General features: G+C 39.6%; 1 protein-coding gene across 9 annotated transcripts in view; it reads right to left on the reverse strand.

Annotated features, from left to right (window-relative positions):
* Positions 1-446: 446 nt before the first annotated feature.
* PTPRM (protein tyrosine phosphatase receptor type M) overlaps positions 447-18,938 on the reverse strand; it is an 825,699-nt gene continuing 807,207 nt past the window's right edge. For all 9 annotated transcript variants that reach the window (XM_081262895.1, XM_081262888.1, XM_081262887.1 and 6 more), the window contains one exon: positions 447-1,272. In XM_081262895.1, the coding sequence (XP_081119021.1) occupies positions 1,219-1,272 (54 nt within the window). In that variant the 3' untranslated portion in view covers positions 447-1,218. The remainder of the gene's footprint in view (positions 1,273-18,938) is intronic.

Consider the following 18,938-nt stretch of genomic DNA (forward strand, 5'->3'; position numbering starts at 1 on the left):
TCAAATAGGACTGCAATAATTTGGATGTCCCCTAAAAAAATCATATTGACATTTATAATCACCATTATGATGGTGCCAGGAGGCAGAACCTTTAAAAAATACCTCTATTGGACTAAGGCCATGATTGAGGGAGTAGATGAGTTGTTGTATGGCCTTTTACGAAAGTGTCCTCAGCTTTCTCTTGCTCCTGCCCTGTCTCTTGTATGCTCACCTGCTCTTCAACCATTTTATAATGCAGCATGATGCCTCACCACATGCTACCCCTCAGTCTTGTCAATTTGAGAAATAAGTTACTTTATGCATCATCCGGTCTGTGGTATTTTGTTATAGAAGCACAAAGTGACTAAGACAAGGTCCCAGGTGCAATTACTCCCCTAGTGGTCCTGTGTGACGGGTGTGGCCTCCACTGCCCGTGCACTGGGACACCAGGAATACACCACGCCTGGTTAAGGGTCATCATTTATTGAGTTGAGAATTCACATAAGGTAACATCATACAGTAAGTCATTTCCAGGGCTTAATAAAAATGATTGTCACCCACTGTGCTTCACAAAAATTTCTTTTAATGAATAAATAATTTGATGAAATCAAAAATATTTACAATATAAACAAATGGAAAAGCTTTGGATCTGTGAATCTGACCATGTTGCATTTTTGAAGTGAGTCCTCCCCAAGCTTTTCCCTTGGAAACGATACAAATCTGATAGAAACAACAACTCATAGAACATCTCTTTGTTCATTACACATTGATCTGTTAGTCCTGGAAAGCTACATAAGCTTGTATTATGTGACATGTTAAAATACAAATATTAACTAAAATAATATATTATCATAATGCCAGGGAGCATTCTCCACAGAACAAAAACATACAATGACAGAGGATCACGGGCCACAAAAAATATACCCCAAAGGTACAAATTCCTTCATAAGAATATAATTGTGCTCTTCAATCGACCAGATGTCTACGCCGCTCTAACAAGCCGGTGATGAGGTGTACAGTATCTGAAGACTGTAGGCTGTGTGTTTCTGTCAGGCAGCAGCATTACTGGGAATTGGGCAGTGCAAGCAGTTTCATAAACACTTTCTTGGGCTCTTAAAAAGAGCCAATTATGCAAAGCAAAATAAGCATATTGAGAAGTCTTCATCTCATCTACACAAACACCATGAACATCTTGGCTTTGTGGTAGGAACAGGTTTGTCGGCAGAGCTGTTTCCACCATCAGCCAGAATTCAAGTATTCCAGGGCCACCTCGTAGCAGAACTTGTACTGATCCTGGAAAACAGAAGGGGGACAATGTCAGCTCTGTAACGCCTAAGCACTGCTTCTATCAAGGAAATTGGAAGAAATCAAACTGATAAGGATTTGAATTAGAATCAGAGGGTCATGGTTCTGAACCACAAATACATTAACTGTTTGTAGCTGCTCCCCTGCAAAGGCTTATTAAATGTATATATATATATATATATATATATATATATATATATATATATATATATAAAATACTTATATTATTCTGATATCTATCCTCATCAGAATTCTGGAAAGTCCAGGACTACGGAAAGATGCATGCAGTCAGCTGTTCCTGTCCATGGGTTCCACATGCTTGGATTCAACCAACCTCAGATTAAATATATTTGAAAAATAATTGTATACTGAGCCTTTAAGCTTTTTCTTGTCATTATTCCCTAAACAAGATAATAGAACAACTATTTATATAGCATTTACATTGTATGGGGTAGTGAAAGGAATCCGGAGATGGTTGAAAGAACATGGGAGGGTGTTCTTTGGTTATATGCAGATGCTACAGGATTTTACATATGACTTGAACATCTGAGCATTTTGATATCCAGAGGAGGTCTTACAACAAATGTCCCCTGAATACAAAGGGATGATTGCATATTTGCACTCACACATGTCTACCTACACATCACAATCCTGAGCTTTGTAAAGGAAAATCAAGAGGTAGAAGAAGAATCCATGAGGCTTGAAGAAAGGCTTCAACTGCTGGCTCATTTTTTCAATTTTATTTTATTGGTTTTTTTGATTTATACATGCAGTTGAATCAATTTTGATATAATTATACAAGTTTGGAATATATCTTATTCTAATTAGGATTCTAGTTCCTCTCCTTCCCCTTCCCTTTCCCTACCTCTTGTTCCCTTGATCTTTCTGCCATTTACCCATAGTTATTTGTATTTATTTTTCAATTAGGTTCTTGTGGATGGGCATATATGAATACACCACAGTGAATCTCCCCACTGCATACCACTGGCTCTTGCAAACCTCAAAATGAAGCTTCTGTCATGGCCCAGTTTAGAGATCAGTCAGAAGGATTTCCTCAATTTCATGAGAATTTACTAACCACCTCTGCAATACCATCCATGCCCCTTGACCTGGCCTCTGCTCTTGGGAAGCCCACAATGCAGTGAGGATGAGGCAGGTAACCCAGACCACAGGTGCACTGAGGGCACAGTGTGGCCTTCTTGGGGAGGATAGTGGGATGGGGTGGGCGGGATATTCCCTGGAGGAGAAGGAAATGCCTTGGTTTACTTCAAATAGTCCTGTCGTCTCCCTCTTGTCCTGGTATGATCACTACTAGCATCTTCTTACAGTGTCAAGTGTCCCGTTTGGATGATAAATTACATGCCATTCTAATTGGAATAAAGCAGGCAACCCAGGTATAGGAAAAGGAGGAATTCATATATACAAGGGGAAGGTCTGAAATTCTCTGGAAGCACAGTATCGTTTTGTTTTAAAAATTAACACATTGAATTTAACCCCTATCTTTCACAAAACTCAACTCAAAGTGGATCAAGGACCTAGGCATTAGACCTAGTAGTAGGAAAATGTAGGCCCAACTCTCTCATCTTGTTGGCTTAAGAACAGACTTACTCAAACAAGACTCCTAAAGCACAAGAAGTAAAATCAAGAATAAATAAGTAGGATAGTATCAAACTAAAAAGCTTCTTCACAGCAAAGGAAACAACCAAGAATGTGAAGAGAGAGCCTACAGAATACAACCTGCACCTAAGATAGAGCATTAATCTCCAGGATATATAAAGAACTCAAAAAACTTTACACCCCCCAAAACAAATAAATCAATAGTTAAATGGGCTGAACTGAACAGGCAGTTCACAGAAGAAGAAATATATGAAAAAAGTGTTCAACATTTCTAACAATTAGAGAAATGTAAATTAAAGCTACACTGAGATTCCATCTCATTCTAGTCAGAATGGCAATTATCAAGAACACAAGTAACAACATATATTGGCAAGGATGTGGGGGAAAAGGTACACTCATACACTGCTGGTGGGACTGCAAATTGGTGCAACCACTCTGGAAAGCAGTATGTAGATTCCTCAGACAACTTGGAATGGAACCACCAATTTGACCTAGTTATCCCACTCCTTGGTGTATACGCAAAGGACTTAAAATCAGCATACTACAGTGATGCAGCCATATCAATGTTTATAGCAGCTGAATTCATAATAGCTAAGCTCTGGAACCAACCTAAGTACCCTTCAAAAGATGAATGGATAAAGAAAATGTGGTACATTTATACAATGGAATATTACTCTGCATAAAGAAGAATGAAATTATAGCATTTGTGGGTAAATGGTTAAAACTGAAGACTATCATGCAAAGTGAAATAAGCCAATCCCCCCCAAATCAAAGGCTGAATGTTAGATGCTAACACACAATAAGGGGTGGCAGGGGGGAGAACAGAAGTTTATAGGATCAGACAAAAGGGAATGAAGGGAGGGGGATGGGAATAGGAAAGACAGTAGGTTGCAGCAGAGGTAACTTTCCTATGTTCATATGCAAATATACAAGCCATGTAATTCCATGTCATGTATAACCCCAAGAATGGGGTTCTAATTAGAATAAGTCATACTCCATGTATGTATAATATGTCAAAATACACTCTACTGTCATTTCACATATATCTTGAATGAATAAGTAAAATAATTAATACATCTTGTACATATTCATGTGGTTCAGTATGTTCTTTCCATTACAGGTATATAGTGTGCAATGCACAAATCCAATCTCAATCTCCCCTATCCTTCTCCTACACTTCCCAAACTCTAGTAATCTCTAGTGTACTTTCATGTTGACATTTTTTAGCTTCCATATATGAAAACAGGTGGTACATATCTGTCAGTGCCTGGCTTGGTACCTGCAACATAAGGTCCTATAGTTTTTTCCAGTATTCTGTAGAAGGTGGGTTTATTGTTTTATCTACTGACAGTAATCCATTCTTTATGCTGAATAGTATGCTATAGTGTATACATTATACATTTTTTTGTCCATTCATCTGTTGATGGGGACCTAGATTAAATCTGTGTCTTGGCTATTGTGGATAGTACCACAATAAACAGGAGTTCAGGTATAAGTTTCATTGCCAATTTAATTTCCTTTGGATATATACTGAGACGTGGGATAGCTGGACCATATGGTAGTTTTGTTTTTAGTTTTCTGTGGAATGCCCATATTGTCCATAATGGCTATATTAATTTATATTCCCATCAACGGTGTACCAGAGTTCTTTTTCTATACATTCTTGCCAGCTTTTAGAAATTTTATTATTTTTGATAATGGCTATTCCAACTGGGGTGAGACTGTCTCTCATTGTAGTTTTGATTTGTATTTCCATGATGTCCATTGATATATATTTTCATATACTTATTGGTCTTCAGATCATCTGTCCATTTTAATGGGGTAACTTTTTTGATTAAGTTTTTAAAGTTTTCTTGTTATTTTAGATATTAGCCCTGTTTTAGTCAGCTATTTTCCTGTCATCACCAAAAGACCTGACAAGAACAATCAGAGGAGGAAAAGTTTATTTGGGGCTCATGATTTCAGTGGTCTCAGTACATAGACAGCTGACTCCATTGCTCTGAGCCCAAGGCAAGGCAGAACATGATGGTGGAAGGGTGTGGTGGAGGAAAACAGCTCAGGACATGGCCACCAGGAAGCAGAGAATGAGAGCTCTTCTCAAAAAGAACAAAACACATATTCCAAAAGCACACCCCCAAATACCCTTCTCCTCCAGTCTACAGCAAACTAATGTACTTATTAGGTTAAGGCTCTTCCCCTCTAAACCCTCTTACATTGTCTCACACATGAGCTTTTGGGGGACACCTCACATATAAACCACAACAAGTCCTCTGTCAGATCAATAGTTGGCAAATATTATTTCTAATTCTGCAAATTATTTCTTTTGCTGTGCTTTTTAGTTTGACAAAATCACATTTGTCAACTTTTGCTTTTATTTCCCGTGCTTTCTGATCCAGGAAATCATTGCCATTTCCAATGTTCTGAAGGTTTCTCCTATGTTGTCTTCTAGTAGTTGCAGAGTTTCAGGTCTAACAGGCTGTCCTTTCTAAAGTGTATGTTATTGGTGCCTTTGTTGAGAAACCAGTTGGCTGGAGACGGTAGGTAGGTTTATTTCTGGCATGTTTATTCTGTTTCACTGGTCTCTGTTTCTATGTCAATACCATGCTGTTTTGTGGCTCTGTACTATGTCTTGAAATCAGGTGTTTTTGGTGTCTCCAACCTTGTTATTTTTGTTCAAAACCACTGTGGATATTCAGGGTCTTCTGTGCTTCATTTGTCTATCACAATTGTTTTGTCAGGTTCTATGAAAAATATAATGATCTTTTGAGGGAATTGCACTGAATCTGTAGGTTACTTTGGATAACATGGGAATTTCAACAATATTAATTCTTCCTACCCATGAATATTGGAGACCCTTTTACCTATTTCATGTCTTTAATTTTTTTTCACCAGTGTTTTGTAATTTTCACTGTAGAGGTCTTTCACTTCCTTGGTTAAGTTTATTCATAGGTATTTATTTATTTTTTTATTTTTTGTAGATGTTGTGAATGGGAATACTTTCATGATTTCATTTTCAACAAATTGGTTATTGGTGAGTACAAAAGCGACTGCTTTTGTATGTTGATTTTGCATTCTGCTACTTTGCTGACTTTTAAAAAATCACCTTTAACAGTCTTTTGTTGAGCTTTTGGTCTTTCTGTAAATAGAATCTTATCATCTGTAAGCAAGGATAGTTTGACTTCCTCCCATTCCATTTCCATGCTTTCTTTGCCTATTATTCTGGATACAACTTCTAATATTATATTAAATACGAACAGTGAGAATTGATAGCCTTGTCTTGTTCCTGATCTTAGAGGAAATGTTTTCAGCTTTTCCCCTTTCAATATGATGTTGGGTATGGGTTTACCATATACAGCCTTTATTGTTGAGTTATATTTCTTCTACACCTAATTTGTTGGAAAGTTTTCTTATCATGAGTGGATGCTGAATTTTATCAAATGCTTTTTCTGCATCTTTTGAGAATAATTACATATTTGAAATCCTTCTTTCTGTTGATGGGATGTATTACATTTATTTATTTGCATGTGTTGAATCATCTTGTATTTCTGGAAGGAAACTGACTTGGTCATGATAAATGTTCTTTTTATGTGCTATTGAATTTGATTTGCTAGTATTTTGTTGAGAATATTCTCATCTGTGTTCATCCAGGATACTGGTCTATAGTTTTCTTGTTCTGTCCTTGTCTGGTTTTGGAAACAGGACAGTGTTGGCCTCATAGAATGAGTTAGGAAGGGTTCCTTCACCTTTCAATGCTTAGGAATAGTTTGAGTGAATTGGTAGTAGTTCTTCAAAAGTGGTAAAATTCAGAAGTGAAGCAATCTTGTCCTGGGATTTCGATGTTGGTAGACTTTGTATTACTGATTTCAATCCCACTAATCATTATTTGTTTATTCAGTTTTTTTAATATCCTCATGGTTCAGTTTTTGAAGATAATCTGTATCCAGAAATCTGTCCATTTTTCATCATAATTCCTAATGATCCTTTGTATTTTTGTAATTTCTGCTGAAATGTCTCCATTTTTATTTCTAATTTTATTCAGTTCTGCCTATTTTTCTCACTGAGTCTAGGTCTGTTTTCAAAGAACAACTCTGACCTTTTGTATTATTTCTTCAGTCTTTTTGTTTATTTCTGATCTGACCTTTTTAATTTATTTTCTTCTACTAAATTTTTGGATTGGTTGATTCTGAATATCCTTGATATTTATTATTATGCTGTTTATTTGAAACTTTTTCCTTTTTTATGGGTAGGCACTTATTGCTAGAAATATCCTTCTTAGTGCTGCTTTTGCTGTAGCCCATAGCTTGGCATGTTGTGTTTCCATTTTCATTGTCTTTGAAATATTTAAAAATTTCCCTTTGAATCTCTTCAGAGATTCTCTGAAAAGTATGTTGTATCAATTCATTTGAATAATTTATAAAATTTATTATGTTGTTTATTTCTAGTTTTATTCCATTGCTATAAAATAGATATGATTTCAATTTTTTTTAATTCATTAAGACTTGTTTTGTGGTCTAACAGTTCTATTCTGGAGACAGTTCCAAGCATTGGTGAAAAGAATATGTATTTTGCTTAGGCATGGTGTCTATAATCTTAGCAGCTTGGGAGGCTGAGGCAGGAGGATCACATGTTCAACGCCAGCCTCAGCAAGTCAGTTGAGGCCTTTAGCAACTTATTGAGAACTTGTCTCAAAATAAATGAATGAATGAATAAATGAGTAAATAAAGAGGGCTGGAGATATAGTTCAGTTGTAAACTGCCCCTGGGGTAAGTACCTAGTAATCACCCCCACCAAATTAAAAAAAAAAAAAAGAAACATACACATACACACACACACACACTTGTGTGTTTTGTAAATGTTGGATAGAATGTCCTGTAAACATCCATTTTATCTGTGAGTATAGTTCAACTCTGATGATCCTTTGTTGTTTTTTTCTCCCCTGGATGATGTGTCCATTGGTAACAGGGTAGAGTTGAAATCTCCCTCACTTTTATTATACTAGAGCCTATCTCTCCCTTTTTGTCTAATAGCATTTGTTTTGCTCTGACATTAAGTTTATGTAAATTTATGATTTAATTCTTCTTGAATTGATCCCTTGACAATTTATATAGTGACCTTCTCTGTCTCCTCTTACAGTTTTTGTTATAAGGTGTATTTTGTGAGAAATAAGTATAGGCACTCTGGTTTGCTTTAGGTTTCCATTTGTTTGAAATAGCATCCTCCTTTTAATTTCAGTCTATGCGTGTCTTTACTGGTGAAGTGAGTTTCTAGAAGGAAGATTGGTTTTTTTAATCCATTCAGCTAGTCTGTATTTTTTAACTGGAGAGTATATTCTGATTATATTCAAGGCTGTAATTGATAAGTGAGAAATTATTCCTGTCACTTTTATTTTGTTCTATTGTTTTGAAATTTCTCCTTCTTCTCTTGTTCATCTTTATTGTGTGTTGGTTTACTGGATCAGTGGTGTTTGTTTCTTTTCTAGTTGTCTCTTGTGTAGCTGCTCTTGTAATAGATGTAAGCTTTCACCTATTTTCATGATGGTAGATATCTATCTTTCACTTTGGGGTGTAGGAGTCTCTTAAGCATCTTTTGTAAGCCTATTCTGGTTGTTATAAATTTCTCTTTTGCTTCTCTTGGAAAGCCTTACTTCTTCTTCATTTCTGAAGTATAGCTTTGCTGATTATGGTATTCTTGGTTAGCAGCTTTTGCTTCAGGACTCGGAATACATCATTTTATTTCCCACTAGCCTGTACCATTTTTACTGACAAATGTGTTAGTCTATGGGGATACCTTTAAACGAGACTGGGTAATTTTCTCTTGCAGGTTTTATAATGTGCTCTGGTGAAGAACTTTTTGGGTCATGTCTCTTTGGGGGTTTTATAGGGTTCCTATACATGGATGTCTATTTTTTTGCCATGATTAAGGAAGTTTTCTACTATCATTTCATTGAAGAGGTATTCTATTCATTAACTTTATTCTCCTTGCCTTCAGGTATTCCTGTTTGTTTAATGGTGTCCCATTGTTCTGAAATGCTCTCTTGAACCTTCCACTTGATCTAGTACATTGTTGAGACTTTTGCTTTTTTGAGTTATTGAGCTTTTTATTTGCAAGATTTGTTTGATTATTTTTGAAAATCTCTCACTGAATTTCTCATTCATGTTCTCCATTGTTTTCCTAATTTCATTTGACTATTTATGTGTATTCTCTTGGATCTTACTCAGGTTTTTCTGATCATTCTTTTAAATTCTTTATCAGGCATTTTATCCATTTTTGATTTCTTTGGGACCTGTTGCTAGAAAGTTATTATCTTTTAGAAACATTATTACCACCCCCACCCCATTTCTAATGCTGCTACATTGAGATTTGCCAGTGGATCAGGGATCTATACCATTTTTGAGATGGTTATCTTAGTCAGTGCTCTTGAAGATGGATTTTCATTTGTTATGCAATGCTGGTCATCACCGTGTAGTCTTTCTATAGCTTCTCTGGCTGTGATGAATGATTTTGGGCATAGTGCATACTGTGGCAGAGCCAGAGAGATTCACTGTCTTCTGTAGGCCACACAAGAGTGTGGTGCTGACCCCAATGGGTGTGGGGTGCTCACTGTGTGGCTATTTCTAAATGGCAATGGTGGTACTTAACAAGCCATGGGGATTTGCTTGGGCACTGTGAGTTTCATTTCTGCTTTTAGCAAGGGTCCCTGGCACTGGCAGCATTCATAGTGGTTGAGGGACCTGAAGTACTTGTTCTTTAACCAGTCAGTAGAGAGTTCAGAGACTGCACAGGGAGAGGCAATAGTGGAAGCAGTAGCACCCCTCTGGTGCTCACACCCAGTCCTCACCGCAGTGTGTGTTGTGTGGGTTGGTGGGAACATTGGCCATGTATGCTCAGAAGCAAGACTGTGGCAGAAGGCAGGTTCTCCTTAGCCCTCTTTGGTCTTATACATGCTGATGTATAGAGATGGCTAGAGCTAGGGATTTTCTTTCACCCGTCTCCTCCAGCTGTAGTGAATGTCCTGGGGTGGAGCAACACCTGGAGCCACAGAGTTACTCAAGGCCCCCTCAGCATGCCAGAGGGATGAGAAGCAGCAGAAACTCAGCAATCTCTCCCTGCTTTGTGAGTAATGGGAGTCTGAGTGCAGCACAGGGGAGAGGGTGGTGGGAACCACATGGGTACCTGTTTCCAGGATGCACTGGTGGAAATTCACATGTGGCTGGCCAACCCTTTGGTCAACCCTTTGGTCTCAGAGGACAAGCACCCTAATCTCCTGGTTCTTCAGGGCGTTGCCCTCCATTCTCCTCTGTGTTGTAATGCCTGTCCCTTACAGTGCAGGACACTCAGCAGGCTTAGGTTGTGTCACTCTGCTGGGCAGCTACCCTCTAAGCCTGTACGGCATAATGTCTGTGGAATCCTAGAGATGGAAATATGAAGGGGCTTCTGACCCCTGTAATGGTACAAACTCAGATAATAGCTCAGTTCTCACCATGTTTTCTAGCAATAGCACCATGGGTGTTTACTGGAAGATGATGTGAGATTCCTTGCTAGAGCAGGGCTACTGTACAGGTTTTAGGTTACTTAATGGGCTACTAGCCTGTAAGGACTATGGAATTTTCCAGTAGTTAGGATTGCCAGCATCAATGCTAATAGTTTTATGGAGTTCTCTGTTTTACTCTTCCCCCTACAAATGGGTAGCCCCCACACCAGGTGCTGAGTCAGGGTGGTAGATGCTAGGGATATTTTTTTTTTGTCTTTCTATGCTATTGTTCCAGGTTTCTGAGTCTTCCATGGTTCCACTTTCTTTCTTGCTCTTTTCTGGACTTATTCTATAGTTATTCATCTCAATTTGCAGCGATGTACTTGTTACTTTGGTACTTCTTGGAGGAGGTAGAAGTGAGTGAAGACCATCTCTATTCTGCCATCTTGGATCACTGAATTCATTTATCTTGAGCACAGCTTTCCTGGATTATATAGCGTGCCTGAGTAACTCCTAAAAGAGTTCCTGGCCTAGGTGTGGTCAGTATGGCAGAGGAGAGCCTTCTGAACTGTGTGTGTGTGTGTGTGTGTGTGTGTGTGTGCGCGCGCGCGCGCGCGCACTGTACTGAGGGAACCAAGCCTGGTGTGGCATGTGAACCAAGCAAAGGGACATGAGGCTTTCAGATGCCTCGATGGATCTGCCAGTCCTGGGTCAAGTGCTTAACAACTGCAAGGTTCTTTTCTTCCTTCTGTAAGGGACAAGCTTTTACAACCTGTGAGATTCAGCACTACTGTTTCTTACCCACCATAATAGCCACAACCAAGGAACTATACTTTTGATTTTGGGTTCTGCCTAATTAACTAAAATTTCCACAATTTACATGCCTCCTAAATTTGTCACTGAAATTTCTTTTTTGTCACCCTCATTTTGTTCTCTAAATACTCAAATAGTCCAATCTATTAATTTTAAGACAAGGGCCACAGTTTATCTCTGTGTAATATACCAGTCTCTGGCACAGAACTTGACATGTAGTTGAGAGGGAAATGCTGGCTGCATATCGAAATGATAGCAAACCATGGATGTAGCAAGAATGGGTTCAACTCAGACATTTAAGGGTTGAAAGTGGGCATTCTAAGATACCATCTCAGTTTTCTGGGAGCTTACAAACTAGAGGTGAAGACAAAACAGATCATTTCAATATATTGAAGGTGCCACAAGATCAAAAGTCATTAACAGTAACACTCACTAGAAAGCGAAGACAAAACAACAGTGACATGACAAGTGTTAGTGAGGTGAAATGATGCAGCTACTTTAGCAAAAAGACTGGCAGTTCCTGGAAGGTTAAACACAGAGTTACCACTTGGTTCAGCCATTCCACTACAAACAACACACCAAGAGAACTGAAGACTCGGGTGTGCACAAAAACTTGTAAACAGATAATAGTATGTTATTCATAATAACTGAAAAGGCTACATGACACAAGTGCTCATCAATAGACAGTAGATAAAAGGTAGTTTAACCACACAATCGATGTTTATTTGCGATAATAATACCTGCTACAACATACTCCTCACACATCAGACAGAGCACTAATCTCTAGAGTATATAAAGAACTCAAAAAGCTAAGCACTGAAAAAACAAATAAATCAACAAAAGGGCCAAGGACCTGAACAGAAAATGATATACAATCAATCAACAAATATATGAAAAAATGCTCATCATCTCTAACAATCAGAGAAATGCAAATCAAAACTACTCTAATATATCATCTCACTCCAGTAAAAATGGTAGCTATTATGAAGACAAACAAAAATAAGTGTTGGTGAGGATGAGGGGGAAAAAGGCACACTTATACATTGCTGGTGGGACTGCAAATTGGTGCAGCCAATATGGAAAGCAGTATGGAGATTCCTTGGAAATCTGGGAATGGATCCACCATTTGACTCAGCTATCCCTCTCCTCAGACTTAAAAACAACATACTACAAGGACACAGCCACATCAATGTTTATAGCAGCACAATTCACAATAGCTAAACTGTGGAGCCAAACTAGATGCCCTTCAGTGGGTGAATGGATTAAAAAAATGTGGCATATATACACAATGGAATATTACTCAGCATTAAAAGGGAATAAAATCATGGCATTTGCAGGTAAATGGATGGTGCTAGAGAAGATATTGCTAAGTGAAGTTAGCCATTCCCCCAAAAAACAAATGCCTAAAGTTTTCTCTGATATAAGGAAGCTGACTCATAGCGGGGTAGGGTGGGGGCTTGAGAGGATTAGATGAATTCTAGACAGGGCAGAGGGTGGCGGGCAGGGGGAGGAAAGGGAGGGAGCAGGGGATTAGCATGGATTGTGGAATGTGATGGATATCATTATCCAAAGTACATGTATGAAGATTCGGGAAAAAAAAAAAAAGAATTCAGAAGAAAAAAAAAAAGAAATCATGGTGAGTGAAAAAAATCAGACACAAAGGATGATATATTGTATGATTCCATTTACATAAAATGTCTAAAATAGGAAAATGTATAAGGACTGAAAGTAGCTTGATGGTTGCCAGGGACTGAAGGGGGGGTGACTGCTAACGTGTGGAGTTTCTTTTGGTGGTGATGAAAATATTATAAATTGCATATTTGTGAATATACTGAAAACCACTGAACTTTAACAGTGGAAGTTTTATAGTATGTGAGTTAAATCTCAATAAAGAATAATAAAGAATCACAAGCAGAACAATACTATTTTTTCCATGCTGTGGATCCTACCTCTTCTGTGCAGGTGAATGAGAAACACAGATCCAGTGGTTCTCGATTGCATTTGCTTTTTGAGGAGTCACGGGTCTGAGTGCTGCGCACTGACTGGGATCTTAGTGTCCTGTTGACTAGCCCTGAGACACTGCCCATATAGCTCCCTTCTGTTTAAAATAAAATGGGGCAATCTAAGGTCACCTTCTAGTTTTGTCAACCTAGAATTCTATGAATTTAGAACTTGGTTTGCTTTTACATCAAGTCTAATGACATGAGCTAGATTAAAGTACTTTCTCTTATCTTGTAAATAACAAGTATCTAATGACCATCCTATCATCTCTTTTAACAATCTTTCTCTCTCCATAGAAAAGGGCATGTCCACAGACAGAAATTTTCTTTTTGAAAAAACTCAAACTGGAAAAACTATTACTTGTCCTAGGAAAAGTGATATTTCTGATTCACATTCCAGTATTTATTATTTCAGGATTGGATACTTTCATTTTCAGAATATTTATAAGAATTAAATTGAATTTCAAAATACTAAAAGGCCATGTTGTCAGATAATCAGGCTGTAAAACTGACCACGAATTGGTTCAATCATTTCTCCTGTTTTTGTGACTCACAGGGACAAAGTTTTTTTCCTAGAAATCTAAGAAATTTCATCCCTTGCTGTATAAGTGACGTTCACACTTTGTGCAGTTAATTTCAGTGACTACTATGAACCATCTTTTTAGCATACTCAGATACAGTTGGGGTGCACTGGATGCTGGCTTTGGGCAGCGCAGGGTAGAAGCTCAGAAGGGATTTTCGGCTTCACTGCTGCCTGGAAGTCTCAGAAGTTGCCCTGTCTCAGTCATGACTATAATTTTCAAAATGAATTCCTGCTCTCCCATTCTATCCCCCCTAAGCAAGCTGCCCATCCCCATAGATTTTGTGATGACTGGTTTCTGAATCAGAAAAATAAGGGGAAGTAGAAGAAAGACCATAAATTGCTATGTCCCCTCCTCCAAGCACCTGGGTAAATGCCTGAAATCTTCCTACATTGGAAACTGATTACACTTGATCACCAGGTACAGGCTTGTCTTCTGCAGTTTCCTCTGTCAGCTCACTTGCTTTTGAATGGTATAATTAAGCCACATGAGCTATTCCTGTGCTTCAGGGGAAAAAGAACATCTATGCTTTCTTTGGTCCTGAGTTCTCCCAATTTGGGCCACATTAGTTGGCTACAGGCACAGAGAAGTGCTCAGCCCAGTGCCCCCTCACAGCACTATATAGGACCCTCACCAGGGTGCCTCACTATTCGTCTCCATAACCCCCGACACTTGACCTCACTCTGGCCCCTGCTTCTGGTCCCTGTGGAGAGGGAGAACATGAAATCTGAACTGGAGCCAAAAGCTGAGGTTGTTCTTTAGAAGTTCCGTCGGGCTCAGTGGGGGAGTCCCAAGGCCAAAGCTCCAGCAGGTGGCTCAGGCCTCCTGTGAAGGGCCAGAGTTCTGCCTTTGTAAGCTCAGGCTGTATCTTGGGAGCTCTGGAGCCACAGTCAGTCCGGGCACTTCAAACACCCGACATCTGCCTAAGAAGATTCAAAGAGAATAGCCCACGCAGCTCACCTGGGGCAAAGCTTTCCTTCCCATTGTACCTACTGTTTGAAACTAAGACAAGTTTCATAATGTCTGCGGGATCATGTTCTGACAGGTCCTTCAGGCTGCAAAAGTCTTCCTGACTGATGCCCTGTCAGAACGGTGAAGCAGTCCCCATGTGTTAATAACCACGGGTGGGAACATTGGGTTCAGTGTTCCCAGCAGGTCACAGGTGACCAGTCACTCCGTGCCAGGGAGGCCAATAAATTCTCATCGCCACTCTACAGATGGCTGCACAACTGTGACAATGAAGATGGAACAGGTCCTGACTGTTTCATCTGCATCTTTAAAAAAATTTCTTTGCCAAAACCTCCTGTGAAATCTATGCCCAATTCCCTGTTCATCTAAATTATAGTCACAGCAACAGCGGGCAGCTCAAGCCAGACTGGGGTCTGGCTGCGCAGAAGAAATATCTAGGCATCCAGTAAATACTTACTGGACGTCTCCTGGGAGCCAGGTGCTCTGCTGGTGCTGGTAGTGGGATGGGAGCACACTGAGTCCTTCAGCCTCACCTTATAGGGCTTCTGCTGGACTGGTCTAGCGTGGCCTGGGCAGCAGTAGTTTTGAAAGCTCCCTGGAGGATCCTCCATGTGCAACCTGGGCTGAGGCAGTTCTAGATTACTAAATTCCTAACCTTGGCTGCACATTTGAACCTAATTACTCTGATCGTTCCACAATGTACACATGTATTAAAATATCACTGCTTATCTCATGAATATGTACTTTAATTTTCAATTAGAAATAAAGCTAAAAAAGCAAAATGAAACAAAATGTTCCACTGCTAAAGCCAGGCCCCAGAATTTTTTAAAGTTCCCAGGTCACATCAATGTGTAGCCAGGTTTGAGACAGACACTGTTCTCTCCACCTTACAAAGGACATGGTGGTGGGACAGGGTTTTCTCAGTCCACCTTGTCTGAGATTAAGCTTACACACACTTGGATTGGGTTCTGCTCTGCTCCACAGGTCCTGTACCTTAATCTGTTCCTTCTGTCTCCCAGCCTGAGAGGACATGCTGGTTTATGACCCTTATTGATTTCTCTTGGCAACTCAGTGCTCTTGCCAGGCAACCAACAATAAGCCAACCCACCAAGGATTCATGACCATCACTTTCATATGGGTCCCTTCCCTTAAGACTTCCATACATTTTGTGATGTATATGGCTATAATCTACTTGGGATTTTCATCTAATGGTTTTGTGTATGTTACTGATTTTTCTACTCTTCTTTTCTATCCATGATGAATACTATGAGCCACATGTAAGTTTACCTTCTAAGCAGAGAAGACAGTTCTACAAGGGTAATCCTTGTTGGAAGAGTCTAAAATCAGTGGGCCTGGAGCTGGGAACCAGGGTTCAGATATGAATTTGACTTGCACTAGTTGTAGAATTCTATACCAGTTTACTTATGAGCAGAGGATGGGGGCTCAAGAGCAAATACTTCCTAATTCCCTATGTGAAGATGTCTGAGGTCAACAAGAGAACAAGGGACCATGTTTTATAAACAGAAAAGCCCTGTAAATATCTAGGATCGGTATTCTTTGTTTTCTAAGTGTTACTTTTTAAAACTTGGCTTTATTGAGATATAATTCATATACCTTAAGATGACCCTTCCAAAAGCTACTTATTTTAAATAAAATTCATGGGAGGCTATTGTTTTGGACTATGTTCCTGCACTAGACCCAACAGATCAGACCAAACCAGAGTGGAGTTAAGTACTATATAATTAAACTGAATTTTGAAAAAAGCCAGTTTAAAAATTCAGAAAAAAAGTTTGAAAATCCAGAAGATTCACAGCAACCAATCAGACAGGACCTGGTTTATTAGCACTGATGTGATAAAGAAGTCCTCTCTGCTTCAACCATGTGAGGAAAGTAACTTTGAACTGATCAATGGCTCTTTTCCCTTTTCTGTGTCTCCTGCCCTTTTCTACCTATAAAGCCAACCTCTTAGCTGAACTCATCAGAACATCCATTCTGTTTTTATTTTTTAAATATTTTTTAGTTGACAATGGACCTTTATATTATTAATTTATATGCAGTGCTGAGAAATGAACCCAGTACCTCACACATGCTAGGCAAGTGCTCTACTACTGAGCCACAACCCCAGCTCCCTATAAGAGCCAATTATATCGATACATTTATTGTAATTTTGTATTTTGACACAAATCAATGGTTTTCAGTATATTTATAGAGATGCACAAAATCTAAATTTAGAGCATTTCCAGAACCCCAAAGAAACACCAGGCCTATCAGCAATCGTTTCATTCTTCTGTCCTCCAGTCCCTGGCTAGTACTATCTTACTTGGTCTCTATGGATTTTCCTATTCTGAACGTTTAATATCCATGGAGTCATACACTGCTCTTATCCCTATTTTATAGATGAGAAAAACTGAATTTCAAGAAGGTCTTGTGTTTTGGATCTGGACCATGTCTTCTACTTCTTTTGCATCCACTGCCAATCAGCAAGATAATGAACACAGAACAGAAGCTGAGAAACACAGGTGGAATAGAATAGAGCTGAGATAAGACACTGGTTGATTATGCCCAGTGACAGCAGGTATGATTTTACTCTCTTAGCAGACAGACCAGACTGTCTTTGATGGGAAATGGTCTTTATTTGAGAAAATGCCAGTATAAATGGGCTTTGAGGGAAGCAAAGATACCCAAGGTATGTTTATTTAGCAGACATGTGTTCTGCTCGGGAGAAGGAAGTCCCAGGAAGACAAAGGGTAAGTGTGGTAACGGGGGATGTCTGGACAAGAAATTGAGGAGCAGAAGGGAGCTGCATGGAAAAGGCGGAGGGTAGATATGGTTGAAGGTTGAGAAAATCACCCTGCAATGTGATGATGATGAAGACCTATTTCAAGTGTGCCCTAGTTTGCAGACTGCACCCTATATTAACAAGTGTTCTGAGTGGTGGTGACCCTTTTATCTGATGGATGCAGAAGAAGGCATGACTCTCAGGTATGGGTTTCAACAGAGTAGTTTTAGGAGTCAATGATGACCATGAGACTGAATCCTCAGGCCATTGGTGAAAACACTAAAGAGGATCTTCTTAGACTTCTATCCTGGGGGTTTAGTCCAATCTTCTTCAGACTTTAACAATCAAGAGGCCCCAGCTGACCCCCAGTTCAAAATCAGGTGATTATATATGCTGTGTATTTGCCTGAAGAAGCAGCTTTGTTGAACCTGCAAAGGGCATTTTGGAGAGCAGTGAACGCAGGCCACTTGTTCATTTCTGGACCAGGAACTAAGGTGGCAGAGGGGAGTCTTCCAAAGTCTTCCACCTACCCTAGGGGACACATGCTTCTTTAGGCAAGATCTGTTCCCCAGAAGCTGTGTGTCTCTTGAGAAAGAGCCCTAGAAACCTCAAAAACCAAGGGAGGAAGACAAAGTGAGACGGGAACTGTCAGGGAAGCAGCCGTTTTCCTGCAGCTGTGAGAGCCTCAAAGCAGTGCAGGCAGGGATTCCATCTGAACTGAACTAGGCCATGCTCTCCTTGCCTACCCTCTAGGGACTCAGTACTTTGATGGGGACTGGTTGAAAGATGGACAGTGTAGAAACTGGGCTGAAAAAGGGGTCAGAAACGAATGCAGCTACCCTGTCTGGATTAAAAAAAAAAAAAATTAAAAAACAGAGTTCTAAATTATTTTGCCTCCTGGCAGTCTACTGACTTTTCTCTAGAGCTCCCCAAAACTAAAAATTAGAAGGAATCAACCTTTAGGGCCTTCTGGATCTCCCTCAGGAGTGCCGGCCTTCAAAATTAATGAATGAATTTTCAAAGTCAAGAGCAATTTAGAAACTTCAGAGCTGCAAAGGGAGATGGGGAGACCTGCAGACCTCTTCCCACTCTTCCCACCCAGCAGGGAGGCTGCAGCCCCCCTTTGTCATGTTTTGAATGCAGAGGGATATAGTGGGGTTCAGCCTCTCTATGTGCTGAATGAGGAAGCCCAGCAGGGCCCAGGCTGGGTCCCTGACTCAATCCTGCCCTGCCTCCCTGGCTGGCCAGCTCAGAAGTGTGCCCTAAGGCTCTCTGGAACACACCAGTCATTTTCTGAAGATGCTGCTCACAAGACACAGTATACTGCTCCTTCCAGTTGCTGTCCAACAGTTGGCATTAAGGTCTCAGATGGCCTCTTATGCCCAGTGAAATCATACCAGATTTTATCACCCTGACCTAAATTA

This window comes from Spermophilus citellus, assembly GCF_964194105.1.
Source record: "Spermophilus citellus genome assembly, chromosome: 12".
Lineage (NCBI taxonomy): Eukaryota > Metazoa > Chordata > Mammalia > Rodentia > Sciuridae > Spermophilus > Spermophilus citellus.